The sequence below is a fragment of the Ammospiza caudacuta genome, chromosome 5 (assembly GCF_027887145.1).
Source record: "Ammospiza caudacuta isolate bAmmCau1 chromosome 5, bAmmCau1.pri, whole genome shotgun sequence".
Taxonomy (NCBI): domain Eukaryota; kingdom Metazoa; phylum Chordata; class Aves; order Passeriformes; family Passerellidae; genus Ammospiza; species Ammospiza caudacuta.
The window spans coordinates 24,981,171-24,995,663 of record NC_080597.1 but is presented as its reverse complement, the minus strand read 5'-3'; the positions used below and the strand labels follow the sequence as shown (position 1 = coordinate 24,995,663).

General features: G+C 45.8%; 1 protein-coding gene across 1 annotated transcript; it reads left to right on the top strand.

Moving 5' to 3' along the window:
* Positions 1–3,400: 3,400 nt before the first annotated feature.
* On the top strand, positions 3,401–12,172 carry CKAP4 (cytoskeleton associated protein 4). Its single transcript, XM_058804817.1, has 2 exons — positions 3,401–4,276; positions 9,136–12,172. Exons 1-2 carry the CDS (start codon positions 3,401–3,403, stop codon positions 10,465–10,467), a joined length of 2,208 nt encoding a protein of 735 aa, XP_058660800.1. The 3' UTR covers positions 10,468–12,172.
* Positions 12,173–14,493: the final 2,321 nt, after the last annotated feature.

Below are 14,493 nucleotides of genomic sequence, written 5' to 3'. Positions count from 1 at the left end.
CCTTTGTGCACTGCTCTGCAAAGGGAGCTATAACTACGTTCTGCCCTCGTTTCCTTACCCTGTCGATGGGGGAGCAGTGTGGCGCCCCTCCGCGCGCCATCTTGGCTCCCCACTGCACTGCCACCCCCGCCACCGCGGCTTCAGGGGAGCCACTCGGCCCCGTGCTGAGTTTAGTCACCCGTCTCGCTCACGGCTGTGGTGTCCGGAGGCTTGCTGAGCGCCCACTGAGGAACGCAGCACGGGGCAGTGCAGCACTATCATTATAAATGCTTTGCTTATTGCTGTATTGACCTCGTGCACTGGCAGCCTCACGCACCCACTGGGCTAGCAGTACCTGCCAGGGTCATCACCTCTTCCTGTCACAGGAGCTACGTGCCACCACTGCCTCACCCACCAGGAAGCACGGAGGGCAAAACACCGGCAGTCATCTCTGAGGCAAGAGCTCACTAACACGCTAGCCTTGCCCATCATGAAGACAGAGCTCCCCTTCCTGCAGGTAACCTTTAGCACACATGGTGAACTGCACAGAACAAACAGATGTTATATTCGGGTAGAATACATCCCACTGTAGGTCCCAGTAACCTCTGCTATAATATCTAGGGCTTGAAGCAGGGAACAGTGTTTGGCTACACAAGTGCCAAGTGCCCAGCTGGAGAGGGAGCGCTTGCGGGCAGCGATGCAGAGCACCTGTCAGCCTGGCCTTCAGAGACATTAAATGAGATTAAGTCAAACAGCCTAATCAGGTAGCTTCTATAAAGAAGACAATGTTTTAAATAACTGCATTTGCACTGCTTTGCCCCGCTTTGGGTGTGTTACATGGCAATGACCGTCTGAAAGAGGTTCAAAAGGCCTTTGTAAAAAACTGTGATAATGTACAGACAGGCTACTTTGTACAGAACTGTTATGACTTCCAAGGATGTAATTTATCCTTGGAAGGATAAAGGTCAGCAATAAGAGAAGGTTGGTGCAGGGGCACAGCTTGAGGACTGGCTGGCCATCAGTCAGTTGCTGGTGAGAACTTGTTTTCATTTGCTTCACTTGTCTTTCTTGGCTTTTGTTTACCCCTTTTTTATTTTCATTTTGATTACAATTTGATAAAATTTTCATTTTTTTCAATTATTAAACTTACTTTATCTCAACCCACAAGTTTTCTCACTTTTACCCTTCTGATTCTCCCTCTCATCCCACTGGGGACATGTGGGGTGAGAGAGAGTAACTGTGGTGCTTATTTCCTGGATGTTGAACCATACAAAGGTACACATTTGGAATTTTGACTAGTGTCTCAAGTCGACTTTAACTCTTGGCCTTTCACTACAGAAACACTGTTAATTGAAATTAAGGACTAGTTTGTGCTCACTCTTTGCAGCAAGTTGGCTCATAACCTTCCTTACTCTTACCAGTAAAACTGTCAAAGACAGTAAAGCCTATAATTAATGCTCTGCTTTATCCAGCAAACAGCAAGGCAGCTACTGAGTGGATAAGATGTGCAGCTGCATTTGGCCCCGTGGGTCAGAAATTTCCCAATATGTGGCTAACTCATGGTTAGTGTGGGAGGAGAGGGAAAGGGCAAGGCATGCTATAGTTTATGCCAGGGCTTATGACAACTAAATTAAGAACATAACTTAAAGTCACAAGACATTTTTCCCTAATTCTAATAACTGAGCCAGGCAGATTTGCTTTAGTGCTAACAGATGGATGTTAAAACTCTGGGTTGACTGAGATCGTCAGGCCCAGATATGAAAATCAAGACAGAAAGAATACAAGGCAGGTGTAAGCATGTTTTCTCAGTTTGTTCTTCTGTGGAGTTTTCCTATATTCCAAGGAGAAGTAAGTCTTGTGAGAGGCAAATAGGGTTGCTACTTCTCCCCACTGAAGTATTTGTCTTCAAATTCAAAGGCAAAGCAGAATTGACATTTCTGAGAGAAAATGTTAACGTCAGTAGCTTCCCCAAACACACCAGTCTGCAGTGTCTAGCTACTTTACCAACTTGGCAAATTCCTAATGCATACTCCCCTCAGAACTAGTAATTGGTCTTTCTGTACAAAGGTAATAAGAGTTTGACCCACAGTGTCAAATACAACAAAAAGCTATTTGTGAAATGGTACTCTTGGTCAGAAATAGTTTGAATTGGTTCCATGGTGAGAAAAATCTTTAGGTAGTACATTGCTAACGCTTTCCTTGACACTGCCAAGCAAGAGAAGCAGAAATAGTGACAGTTACCTATGCTACCTTACTCCCTGAAACATTTACATCCCTTGATACTTAACATTGATGATCCTCTTGATTATTCTCTTTGGCGAAGTCCATATGGCTCAGTTCTTGTAGTAAACTCTGAACTAAACGGTTTCAGAGCTAAAATCCTGGGTCTTAGGGTACTGCTACAAATCCTAGCTTTTCTGGGCCTTTACTAAATGGAAACCTGATATCCCCTTCTCATAAAGTGTGAGAGAACTAAGGCTGTGGATAGATGTTCACGGTGGAAATTGCTGTTGTAGCTTTCCCAGGGTGCTTTGTTTGCTGCTGAAGATTTCTACTCTCATTGTATTGAGGAAGAGATTATTCAGAGGGTTCCTCACCTGCCACCTCTGATATATATTTAAGACAACCTCCCGACCCCATAGAAGCTCTCTGTTACTTGCAGTAACTTCTGTTGTGGTGCTCATAACTTGCAGTCACACCAACATCCTCTCAGGTCTGTGCATTTGACAGAATTGTGATAACAAAATGCCTGAGACAATTCACTAAAAATTTTCCTCTTATCACCCATTCTAGTAGTTACTAGAACATCATTATTGACTAAACAGTTCAGTTCATCGTAAGCCTTGGCAGAGGTGGAACTGTATTTGACAGATTGACATCAGGGGCTGTGATCGAGATGACTTTATGGTCCACTGTTTCTAACTAATACTCAACATAAAATTTATTTTTTATATATGTGTAAAGGAAGAATATATTGTAATCAAAGGAAAGACCAAGAAAAGAAAACTAGTTTCAAGACAAAATTTGATTTAATTTCTTGCTGTAATCAAATAGAGAAACAGATACATTCAGTGCCTCAAGCTCCAGCTGGAGCCCGTGGCACAGGGAAGGCCTGCTCAGCATTTCCTTAACTGTCCTGTGCTGAGACTCGCTCCGTGAGGAAGATGAAGGCAGCAGGCTCGTGTTGGCGTGGGGAGGCAAAGAAGCATGCTCGGAGCGGAAAAGCTCAGCGGGCAGACTCGGTGCTGAGCTCTCGGTCTGTCCATCTCGGACAACGCCGTCCGTGACCTGAGAGGGGCTTGTCTGGGGCCTGGAGCACTTCTGCCAGCCAGGGCAGCAGCTGTTGGGTCCCCCGGGACCAGCCCGATGTCAAGTCTAAGCTCTATAGGCACTAGAAACGGGTTGGGGAGAGGGGTTGCAGATGGAGAAAATAACTTTCTCTCCACACCTTTCTCTCAGTCATTCCGGAGCTTGCTGCGGGTATTCCAGCCAAAATCACAAGCAATTAAAGCAGCAGTTGCATAAGGCAGAATTCCGCTGCGTTCTACCAAAACTACGAGGGGGGCCAAAAACTGGCAGAAGGACCGGTCTGGGTTGGGGGACGCCCGGCGCGGGGGGCTACGGGGATGGAAAGCGCTCCGAGCGCTCCCTCCGCTCCACACCGGCTCGGGAGAGGGTCTGTCATCGCGAGGCTGGGCCGGCGCTTCCTCTCCGCCCCGCCCGTCGCTTCCCGGTCCCATTGCTCCCCTGGGGATGGGGCTGGGCCCTATACGCCACGTCTGCCTCCCGGCAGGGACGGAGCCCATCCCCGTGTGCGTGGCGGCTCCCCGGGGCGGGGCGGGGAGCCTGGCGCGGCCCGGGCCGGCGCCTCCGCCTTCCCTCCATCCTCCCTCCCTCTCTCCTTCGCCCACTCCCGCTCCTCCTGCTCTGCGTACGACGGCGGCGGCGTTCCGCTATGTCGGCCGCCAAGCACCGGGGCTCTAAGGGGGTCAGCCCGCCCGCCGCTAACGAGAAGAGCGTGCAGCTCGGCGCCGGCGAGGAGCCGCCAGCGAAGAAGCCGGCGGCGGCGGGGCACGGCCGGGGCGGCAGGGCCGGCGGCGGGGGCCGCTCTGGTGCCGGCCCCCGCCGCGGCTGGGTGATGCTGCTGGGCGCCGTGGTGGTGCTGGGCGCCGCGCTGCCCGCCGGCTGGTACGTGCTGCAACTGCAGGAGGAGGTCGGGCGGAGCGCCCGGGAGGTTGAGGCCTCCGGCCGGCAGCGGCAGGAGCTGGCCGCCACCCTGGACACCGTGGTGCAGAAGGTAGCAGGGCACCGGCACCGCCGGGGGCGGGTGGGCTGGGCACCGCCGGGCGCTCGGTGCTGCTCGGCGGGGCGGGAAGCAGCAGCCGCCCATGCAGGGGGACGGGCGCCGGGATTCGCCCCTTAAATAAGGAGCTGGGTAGCTGTCGGGTGGCCTGTCTTGCGGGAAAGCGAACGTATCCCGTTGCCTTCCCCTCCTCTTCCGTGCTCCCTCAAAGATGCTTTCATGGCATTAGAGAGGCAGATGGAGTCAGGGCCGCGGTATTCCCCGTGCCTGCAAACGTGGCCCTGGAGCAGCGAGAAATCCCTGCCAGGCAGCGTAGAGCTGGGCGGGACGGGACCCCGCGGCGGTGGCCCCAGTCCCCCGCTCGCCTTTCCAGGGCCTGTGCCTGAAGCCATTTTATGGAATGCAGCACACACGCTGCATTAGGTGTTGACAGCGGTGCGGACCCGCCGTTCCGAAAGAGCTTGCTGCCCGTAATTCTGTATCTCCGAGGCCTGCAAATCACTTAACCTAGCGGGGCGAACGAACTGCTCGTCGCTGCCTGTCGAGTAGGCAGATGTGCACGCCGAGGGACACTGGGTGGCAGCGCGGGCAGGACCCTGCCTCAGTGTCCCCACACTCTAGAAAACAAAACCCATGTGAGCTTCACCGAACAACAGAGGCTGTGCCAGAAACAGTGCTGCAGTACCCTGCCTCCCACGTTCCTGCTGCAGTCTCTGGTCAAGGGAGTGAGACTCGCAGTGGCAGTCCAGGACCAAAAGCTGTGAAGTTGCTGGCACAGAATGTGGCTCAAGTGAAGTGAAATAAATGCTTATTTCCCTATTTTTTTTTCACTCAGGCCCTTATTAGCCTCCCAGCTATAGCTTCACAAATAGCACTGTCCACTTGGATACATCCTAGGGTGCCTATACCCTTTAAAAATGGCATCTGTGATTGCATATCATCAACATACAATTAAACTTGTTTCCCAGGGGTAGGTTTAGTGGTTGGAAGACAGTGTGTAAAGTTATGACTGACTCAGATCAAGGAAAAGGAAATTCTTGTCTCAGCTTGACTGCTTTCTGCATAGCAGAGCATTCAGATTCCCTATATTCCTTGCAAGCTTGGGCCTGGGCTGGCAAAGGGGGGACAGGCACTGGCAGAGATCTTCTGGCTGTTCAGTGCTTCCAGAAACACAGTGGCCTTCACATGTGGAGATTATATCATCAGTCTTGGAGTTTCCTGTCCCATACAACAAGAAGGAAAAGGAAAATTCATGTCAGCAGGAGAGAGGAGTTGTAAACCTCAGGGCTATAGGGCTGCGTCTGAAGCTAGTTTTAAATCTAGGGGGCTTGACTCACTGGTGACAGGACAATGATTTGAACTAGCAAAGGGTGTTGCTTTTTACTGGTTTTTAAGCCATTTTTGTAGACTGTAAGAAGGAAGAAACTGAAATGGAAAGATGTAAAACTATAATATATGAGTGTAGAATGTAGATGTACATGCAGTGTGTAAGCCCCTCTAATCAAAGGAATATGGACAATTTGCAGTTTCCCATCTCCATGTCATTGCAGAAAAGCATAAGTACGTGTCACATATTCTAGGAGATGAGCATATAACAGAAGTTTATAAATAGTTGGTTTCAAAGACAACTGAAACTTACTTGCCTTTGTATAGCAGATGGCTGTTGAAGGTGGTAGAAAGAGATCACAGGGTTTCGATGTAACCCATGGAAGCTTTGGTTGCTGTGGTTTGGTGACACGGGAATTTGCTGTATTTCACTGCTTCACAAAGGTGTAGGATCCTGTGTTGTATTTGCAGAGTGCCAAAGCTGTGTAGCTTTGCCCTTCATCTGACTGCAGAGAGCTTCTGTCAGGAGTAAGCATTATATAAACTCATCTGCATTGAGGATTTATTGCCAGCCGGGGGTATCTCTACAAACAGGATGGGACTGCTGTGGAACGTGCCTTGAGCTGTTTTATTTTTCAGCATCAGTCTCATTACATGGTTATGACAATGGGAAGATGCCATCAGCTCGCATCCCAGGCAGCAGACCAAGAACTTAATGTTACAACTTACTTTATAAGTTTTTTGACCAATCACACAAAGCAAAAGCATATTGACAGTAGTTCTATCCAATCACTATAAGCACACGTACCTTTGGTTAAAACAATGCCTGCTTATTTCGAATACAATACCTACTTTTAAGCCTTAAAACACAATGCACGGAGCTCCATTATTAAGCTTCAAACTTCTAATATCTTGCTAGATAAACTTTTCTATAGGTTAGAGAGTTATTCTACACAAGCGTTCATACACAGGAGTAAGCATTATATAAAGTCATCTGCATCGAGGAGAAAGGAAATTATGAGAACGTTTAGTCTTTAACATAGTACCATTCTCAGAGAGGCCAAGGTCATTTGGTGTTTAAACACAGGCTCGAATGATCAGTTAGAGAAAACAGTAGTCATTGGCTGAAGATACATTTTTATGTACTATTTATGATGTTAAATCTTTCAAAGGTTATGGCTTCAAATCTTAACAGCCATGTACGCCAAAAAACCAAACTCACATGAAGGTTCACACACAGACCAACTGCTTTGAAGCTGTGAGTTTCTACCCCTCTTGTGCAAGGGTATTGTTTTGAGCCCTGGTGGCTCTCGGTTAGGACCAGTCTGATTAGAAGCTGATATATTTTGAAGACCCCAGTCCATGTTATTATACCAGAGCTCTCTGTTCTTCAAGTGGCTGGCCCAGATGGTGAATAGCTTCAACTTACACCATGAACATTGCCTGAATGCAGTGGAGGAGCAGCTATAAAGTACTTCACTGTGTGAGGTGGGTTCCATCTTTGTAAGTCATAGAATGGCAGAGACCCAGCCCTCTGGAGAGTTCTGGCTATTTCTGATTTCTTAGACTAAAAAGACAGTTACTTGCAAATATGAATTCGGTGATTTGGTTTAAATGTGTCACTGTAATAGGAGAGGGAGGAGAACTTTCCTGTGTTATCCTGTTAGATTTCTGACCTCCATTTATAGTGATACAGAAAAAGCTCTCTGCTCTCTATGGAAATAATCAGAATGAATGACAGCTAAGACGAATGAAAATGAGGTTGGTAAGTCAGTCAAATGACTGGTGCTCAGCTGCAGTGTGTATGGCAGTATTACTTTTTCCACCCCTTCCCCTTAGCTCATTTCTAATTTTCTATGGAAGCACTAGAGAATACAGGTGTATTCCCCTACAGGGATTGTAGGGGCATTAGAAACCGTTTTACTGAAGAGGGAGAAAAGAAGTCATCTTAGTGGGTATTGTTCAAACAGTAGTGATCTGTCAAAGCAAAGGCAAGTCTCATGGCCAAACTCTACAATCAATGCACAGTATAGACTTTCATGAAAACTAAGGAGGATTTGGCCAGGGATCTGCAAAAATACATAGAAATAACTTAATTTCTAATGAAGATGTCTGTTAGGTCTTTAGAAAATAACAAAATAACAAAATAACATCTAGGTTCTGAGTCAGGGAACTGCTGGAGCCTGCTTCACTTGAAAAGAAAAAAAAACACACAGCTCTGTGTTTTTCTTTCTAAAACCATATAAAATATACTTCTTTTTTATTTATAGAATAAAACCACCCCTCCAGCTGTGTATCTAATCAGTAAACATGGCAGCCCATGTGGCATGGCTGATTAATATACCCCTCAGACACAGGGAGTAGTGTAAGGCAGGGCAACGTGCATTACTCAGCACTTGCCATCCTGCCAAAGCCTTGAGGTGTTTTCTGTGTGATGGATTCTTCTTGCAGACAGTAGGAGTTCTTACATTGCTTTACTAAGTTTAAGAAAGTACAGCCCCCACATGCACAAAAAGATTTCTCTGCAGTCTTAAGACCGATGCTCTGCTTGGCCTCAAAATTAAATAACATGTGCTTCCCTGGCCTGGATCTTACCTTTAAATGTGAGAGTAAACAAATGTGGCGGCCACTTGCCCCTTGACCTTTTCCCTCTGGCTGCTACTAAAACCAGCTGTAAAGGTAATTTTTGTAATTGGGAAGTTTAATAGTGTGCCTGATGTAGTTGTAGGAACTTTCTGTTAACCTGAGCTAGATGCAAGGCAGGCTCTTGGCAGCTGCTCTGCTTTTGTTCTTTGTGTGTACATACATGAGCCCTGCTCACTGCATGCTGTTGTGTGGGTGTATGCAGGAGTGGGAAAAACAAGCTGCTAACTATTTAGAACATTAAAGACTTCCTAATTTTTTTTCTAATCTTAAAAAATGGTCAACAAAAAATCTCTTGTGTTTCCGTCGGTGTCTAAGAGCAGTGAAATGTCATTACTTCTTCCATTCCTTGGCCCATCCCAGCTCCCCTCTCCCTCTAATTTTTCCTTGTCTACTGCAAAACTTCTTTTTCATGATCAGGAATTGTTCTTTGGTATTCATACCTGATAAAATATAATTCCAGCTTTTCTGTATTGAGAAGTTGTTGCCAGTTATTCTTTTGGTTCGAGTCCCTCCCCCCCCCCCCCTTCTTTTTCTAAAGACTTGTGGTCTTTAGAACCAGGAATCCTATATGGGAGGGATGGTTCAGGGGTCTGCATGGAGACTCTGGAGACCTGGGTTCCTTTTTCACTGCCACATATTTCCTGGGTCATGCATGGCAGGTCATTGAGGCCAAGGACCCTTAACAGATGGTGTATGTACAACAGAGCTGTAAGGCTGAAGATGCTGTTTGGTGCCTCCCATATCTGTATGCCACGAGGTGACATGAGGTATGGGGCATGAAGGATTGCAATGCAATCATTTTGTCTAGTAACAAGGACTATAAGGATTTTGGACAAAAAGGGTGAAATTACTGGTATTAACCATGTGTATTTCTGGCCTAGGTACGTTCTCTTCAAACTACATTTGGAGAATTTGAATCCATGATGAAAATTGTTCAGCAGAAGCAGGAGGTGAGCGAGAAGTCTGTTAAACAAGGGGAGAGTGAAATAAACCGGATCAGTGAAGTGCTTGAGAAGCTGCAGAATGAAATTTTGAAAGACTTGTCTGATGGCATTCACATGGTGAAAGATGCAAGGGAACGAGACTTCACATCTCTGGAAAACACAGTGGAAGAGAGACTAACAGAGCTGACCAAGTCTATAAATGATAACATTGCTGTATTCACTGAAGTCCAGCAACGGAGCCAAGATGAAATCAACAATATGAAAGCAAAGGTTGGTTCACTAGAACAGGCAGATGTGTATAAACATGAAATTAAGGTGCTAAAAGATGCTTTTGATGAGATGCAAGCATCCATGAAAATAAAAGAAAAGGACATAGAGACCTTGAAGAGTACAATAGACTCCATGGAGTCTGATGTGTACACTGAAGTGAAAGAGTTAGTCAACCTCAAACAGCAACATGAGAAGTTCAAAGAGGCTGCGGACACTGAACACCTTTCATTAAAAGCTTTACAAGAGAAAGTTCTGAGAGCTGAGGATTCTATTAGGCAGCTCCCTAGTGACATTAAAAGACTTGATGAAGATTTACTACAAGTTAAAGCCAACCTCAACAAATGGGAAGATAATGAACTCTTCAGAAAAGCATTAGAAACTTTTGGGAAGAACAGTGAAGGACTGGAGTCTCGATTGAGGCACATAGAAGACAGCCTAGAGTCTCTAGCATCTGTTGCTGCTCAAAACAGTGAAAAGTTGGAATCTTTCCTTTCTAAGGAGGCAGAGTATGAGAATAAGCTCAGTGCCCTAGAACAAAGCATTACCACTCTTCAGGGACTCTCAAATACAGATGTAACTTCAGTCACAGATGTTCTGAAAAATCTTGGTGAGGCACAGACTTCACTGTACAACGACATGGAAGACTTAAAGAGAAGCATCAGTGACTTGCCATCCTCTGGTGCTCTCCAGGATGTCCAGAAGCAAATTAGTACTTTGTTGGATCAAGGAAATCTTCAGGCAGATCAAACACATTCTCAAGGTTACCTTGAAAAGTTTTCTTCTATGGAAGGCTCTGTAGATGAACTGAGATCTTCTGTTAGCCAGGTCGATTCTGATTTGAAAATGCTAAGAACTGCAGTGGATAGTTTAGTCGCCTATTCAGTGAAAATTGAAAAGAATGAGAACAGCTTGGAGTCTGTGAAGAGCTCAGTAGATGACCTGAGGAATGATCTGGAAAGGTTGTTTGTGAAAGTAGAAAAAATACATGAAAATATTTAGGCAGTGGTGCTCCTTGGGCAAATAATGGGTTGAGGAGAATAGCTTTTGTATGCCCTGTTTTTTACTCTTTTAAAAATAAATTTGATACCTCCAAAGAGAATAAGAATACTTTAATAATAGAGACAGTTATGCTTATTTCCTTCATTTCTTTTCCGTGTAGTGTTTTTGGAGTTTTTTATTGTTTTTTTTTTTTCCCTAAATTTTGTTTTAAGAAAATACAAGTTTAGTTGGGGGTTGAGTTTCTTAAGGGCTCATCTTCTCTATGAAGTTGTACCACTGTTAAGTGCAGTGGTGTAACTACAGCCTCGTTAGCATGGGCACATATTTAATGGCATGAAGGTATTTCACATTGACACTAGATATCCCACACAGAAGGGCTACGGCTGTTCTGGTACCCAAAACATACTGCTGGACTCGCAGAGGATTTTACTGGGATGTTTTGGTTCAAGAAACAAAGATACACGCTATCTTAAACTGTTCACTGTGGTGAACTGAAGAGTGGAGCAGGTGTGCAGCATCTCATCTGTTTCTGCAGTTTGGGACTCAGACATGTGGTCAGGTCACCAAGGGTCAGCTGAGCTGTAGTGTATTTCTGTGAGACCTTAGTCTGCACCAAGGAACTAACAAGGTCTGAGATCAGTGGCACTGCCTGGGGCTAAGGCCTAGGAGATTCATTCTTTATGATCACAGGCTTAATTGCCAGCATCTTCAGCTGTTGGTGCAGAAGATCAGTACTTAAGTGCAGAAGATCCCATCTGAAGGATGGGATTAATTTCAAGAGGGTACAGTAATATTTTTGTCATGTTTTTAGGCTGTTTAAATGATTAGGGTGTCTTCCTCGGAAAGATCTATTTTGGTCTTTGATAAGGGATTTTTCTATAAAAATCATCACAAATTTGAGGGAAGAGGAGAACAAAAATTGCACCTGTTGTGTTCCATATATAACAAGCATGCTAACAACAGCAGTAATACACTCCAAAACACACAAGAGGGAAAATCACCATGAAATCAGCAGAATTGCTTCTATGGAATATACATTTCCAGGTTTTCACACAGCTGACTGTGACCTGAACTCTTGTTATGTATTCAGGACTTGGTGCCTGATTCTTGTTACTATTTTTGTCACCAGGTGTCTGGCTGAGGCATTGGTAGCAAAGGATCCTTGTAAGAGACCTGGTCTAGGAGAGTGAGGAAAAAGTGTCATAATTCTATAGATGATCTTTTAAAACCCATTTTCTTGTGGAGCTTCTTTGGTTTTCTCTCTTTTTGGAAAGGATTTCTAATATCCCTCCTTTTCAAGTTTCCTTTTGAACTTTATCCAAATAATTGGTAAAGAAGTCTGCCATGTAGTTACCTTGGAAATAGGCCATGGGCATCATGTTCAACTCAGCTTGGATCAGACAGATCCTTGACTGTGTTAGATGAAAAATTCCTTGAAATAGCATCTCCCAGAAGTGGGAACAGCACAGGAGAAAAGGAGTTCTCCTAGGTAAATAGGATACTGAACCATATCCAGTGTTGTTCCCACTGTAAACAGGAAAGAATTGCTGTCAGAGAAAGAGGGAGCCACGGCATTAAGGTAACTGTTGTCACTGTTGGAAGTGCACTGTTCTTTGTTGACTTCTCAAGTTCTTGAACAATGTTGTTTAGGTTACTGTGAAATGAACTGTATGGCTTATTTTCAGTATTTTTAATACATAATAAACATTTGGAATATTCTTTGCACCTTTTTTTTGATTGCTGCTTGCTTATTGTTGTGTTTCCCAGGGTGCTTCCAGTGTGATAGAAGGAAGGGATTGGGGAAGCACCAGATGTGCTGCATCCCTGTACCTGTTCTCAGCTCCCACAGGGAAATGTTGAGGCACTTTTGCTTGCTGTGGTTAAAAGCCAGCTCTTGGAAGTAGGGTTTGAGTCACATCAAGGTGTTGCTGCTGACAAGCAGACTCAGGAGCCCAAGAAGGTGATCATAAAGTGTGAAATACCCCATCTGTGCCTTGAATGAGTTCTGTGCCAGACACTGCCAGCAAGGCCTCTCTAAGACTTCCTTAATGCCCAAAGCTTGTAGGACAGAAATAATGTTCAGAAAGAACCTGTGGGATACTTCCACAGTGGCTGCTCCTTTTGCTTAGCTCGGAATGCTGGATTGTAAGGCTCATCAACTGATACCATTCTCATGATGGATGTCTGCCTTTCAAAATTTTGGGAAAGGGTAATTTCAGGAGTCTAGGCATCATGATATCCCAGCAATTCTTGAGGCCAAAGTCACCGAAATAGGTAATAAGTCTTTAATTAAACTACGTGTGCTTGACAAAGCAGGTGAGCACCCAAGCCCTTCTGTGTGAAGATATTTGAGATAACCCCAAGTTGGCAGCAAGCTGGCTGACAGCATGCAGTGACTGTACAGTAGCTGCATGATGTTGGAACTTAAGCTGCTAAAGCCAGCAGTGCAGCTGGGCTGTATTTGATCTCAAAGATTAAAGAAAGAATTACTAATTACACTTCTAGTACTGAATTTTTATGGCAAGCTATTGAAATTATTTATCTCACTAAATGAAAATAATAATTCTCTGAAAATAATAAAATGAAGGCAGGCACAGAGACAAGGATCCCTTGGCAGATTGGTGGCTCAACTTTTACGTCTGGTTTGACATTTTCATCCAATATAAACATTTCCTAATTTCCTTATAAATGCTTATAGACCACATACAGACCTAATTCTGCTTTTTACTGTCATTCTTCAACTTTGTGATAAAGCAGTAAAGAAGGTCTTAAGCAAGACAGACTGTGTTGTCAGTGTTCCTTATGCTACTGGGAGTTCATCAGTAAAATGCTGTTATAGTAACAAATTTCAATTTGTCTTACCTGATTGATGGCGTATTGATCGAGCCTGTTTATTAACACTTGCCTTCATTTTTGGCTCTCATAAATGGAGAAACCATTACACTGAGGCATTGTGGACTTGATCACTCTTGCAAGGGCTTGCCCAAATAGCTACGCTGGCAAATGTGATGGAGCTAAATCTGCAGGGACTTCTTCCAGTGGGAATTCAACAACTGCCTTGAGCTAAATTACTGAGAAGGTCATCTGGTGGTCTAAATACGTGCATTGGAAGTTTCATTAAAGCATGGATTAGTGATTTGGTGACATAGCTTAACTGGTACAGTAAACAAAGCTGCAGAGAGGTGAAATAACTTCGGGGAAAAAAAGTCTGTCTGAGATGTACAAACACCCCAGCAGCCAAAAAACATCCAGCGTGGGCTTTCTGCTTGGCTGGGCACTGCCAAGGGTGCTCTGTGTCCAGTTTGGAGCACTGCAGGACGGGAGTGGCTGGGCTGGAGCGACTCCCCTAGAGTACAATGGCGATGACGGGAGGCGAGATGTTGCAGGAGAAGAGCAGGAACAGACGGGGCTGTTTAGACATTGGCAAGCGGTGGGGAAGGCAGGATGGCAGGGGAAGGAAGAAGGGAAGAACGAGCCCTCCCGCTCCCCGAGGCTGAGGGCGCGGAGCTGGGCCGTGGCGCCGGGCGCCCCCTGGTGGTGGCGGCGCGGCAGCGGCGCGGGCCGGGCTCTGCGCCAGCCCGTCCGTCCGTGCCGCTGGAATTCCCTCCCTGGACCGGAGTCGGGAACGTGTCCGGCCTGGCGCATCCAGCTGGCAAAGGACAGGCTCCAGGTGCCCCCCGCCTCCTCTCCCCAGGTCCCGCCGCGACACCGGCCCGTGTGCCCTGTTTAATGCTCTCCTGCGCTACCACCGCCTCACAAAATCCTTCATCCACCGCGGGGCTCATTTTAAAAGCAACTGCCACTTATTCTGTCCAGTTTTGCCATTTTGCTAATACCTGGTCCCTGGCGCATTTGTCGTCATCACCTGCTTGGGTTATAGATGTTTAGGGAGAGGGAAGCTGTGGCTCCTTTGGGTTTAATATCAGCTCTCTGTGATACTTAGCAGTGTGAGATGCTACACTGTTGGTCCTCTGAGTATTCACTGGTACATTACTGCTACCCTGGCCTTCCTGGGTATGCATTTTA

What these genes read in the sequence shown, in the direction of transcription:
- CKAP4 (XM_058804817.1), top strand. Translation starts at nt 3,401, where the DNA reads ATGGAGAAAATAACTTTCTCTCCACACCTTTCTCTCAGTCATTCCGGA. An exon ending in TGGACACCGTGGTGCAGAAG is followed by an intron (nt 4,277 to 9,135) that starts GTAGCAGGGCAC and finishes TTTCTGGCCTAG; the next exon opens with GTACGTTCTCTTCAAACTAC.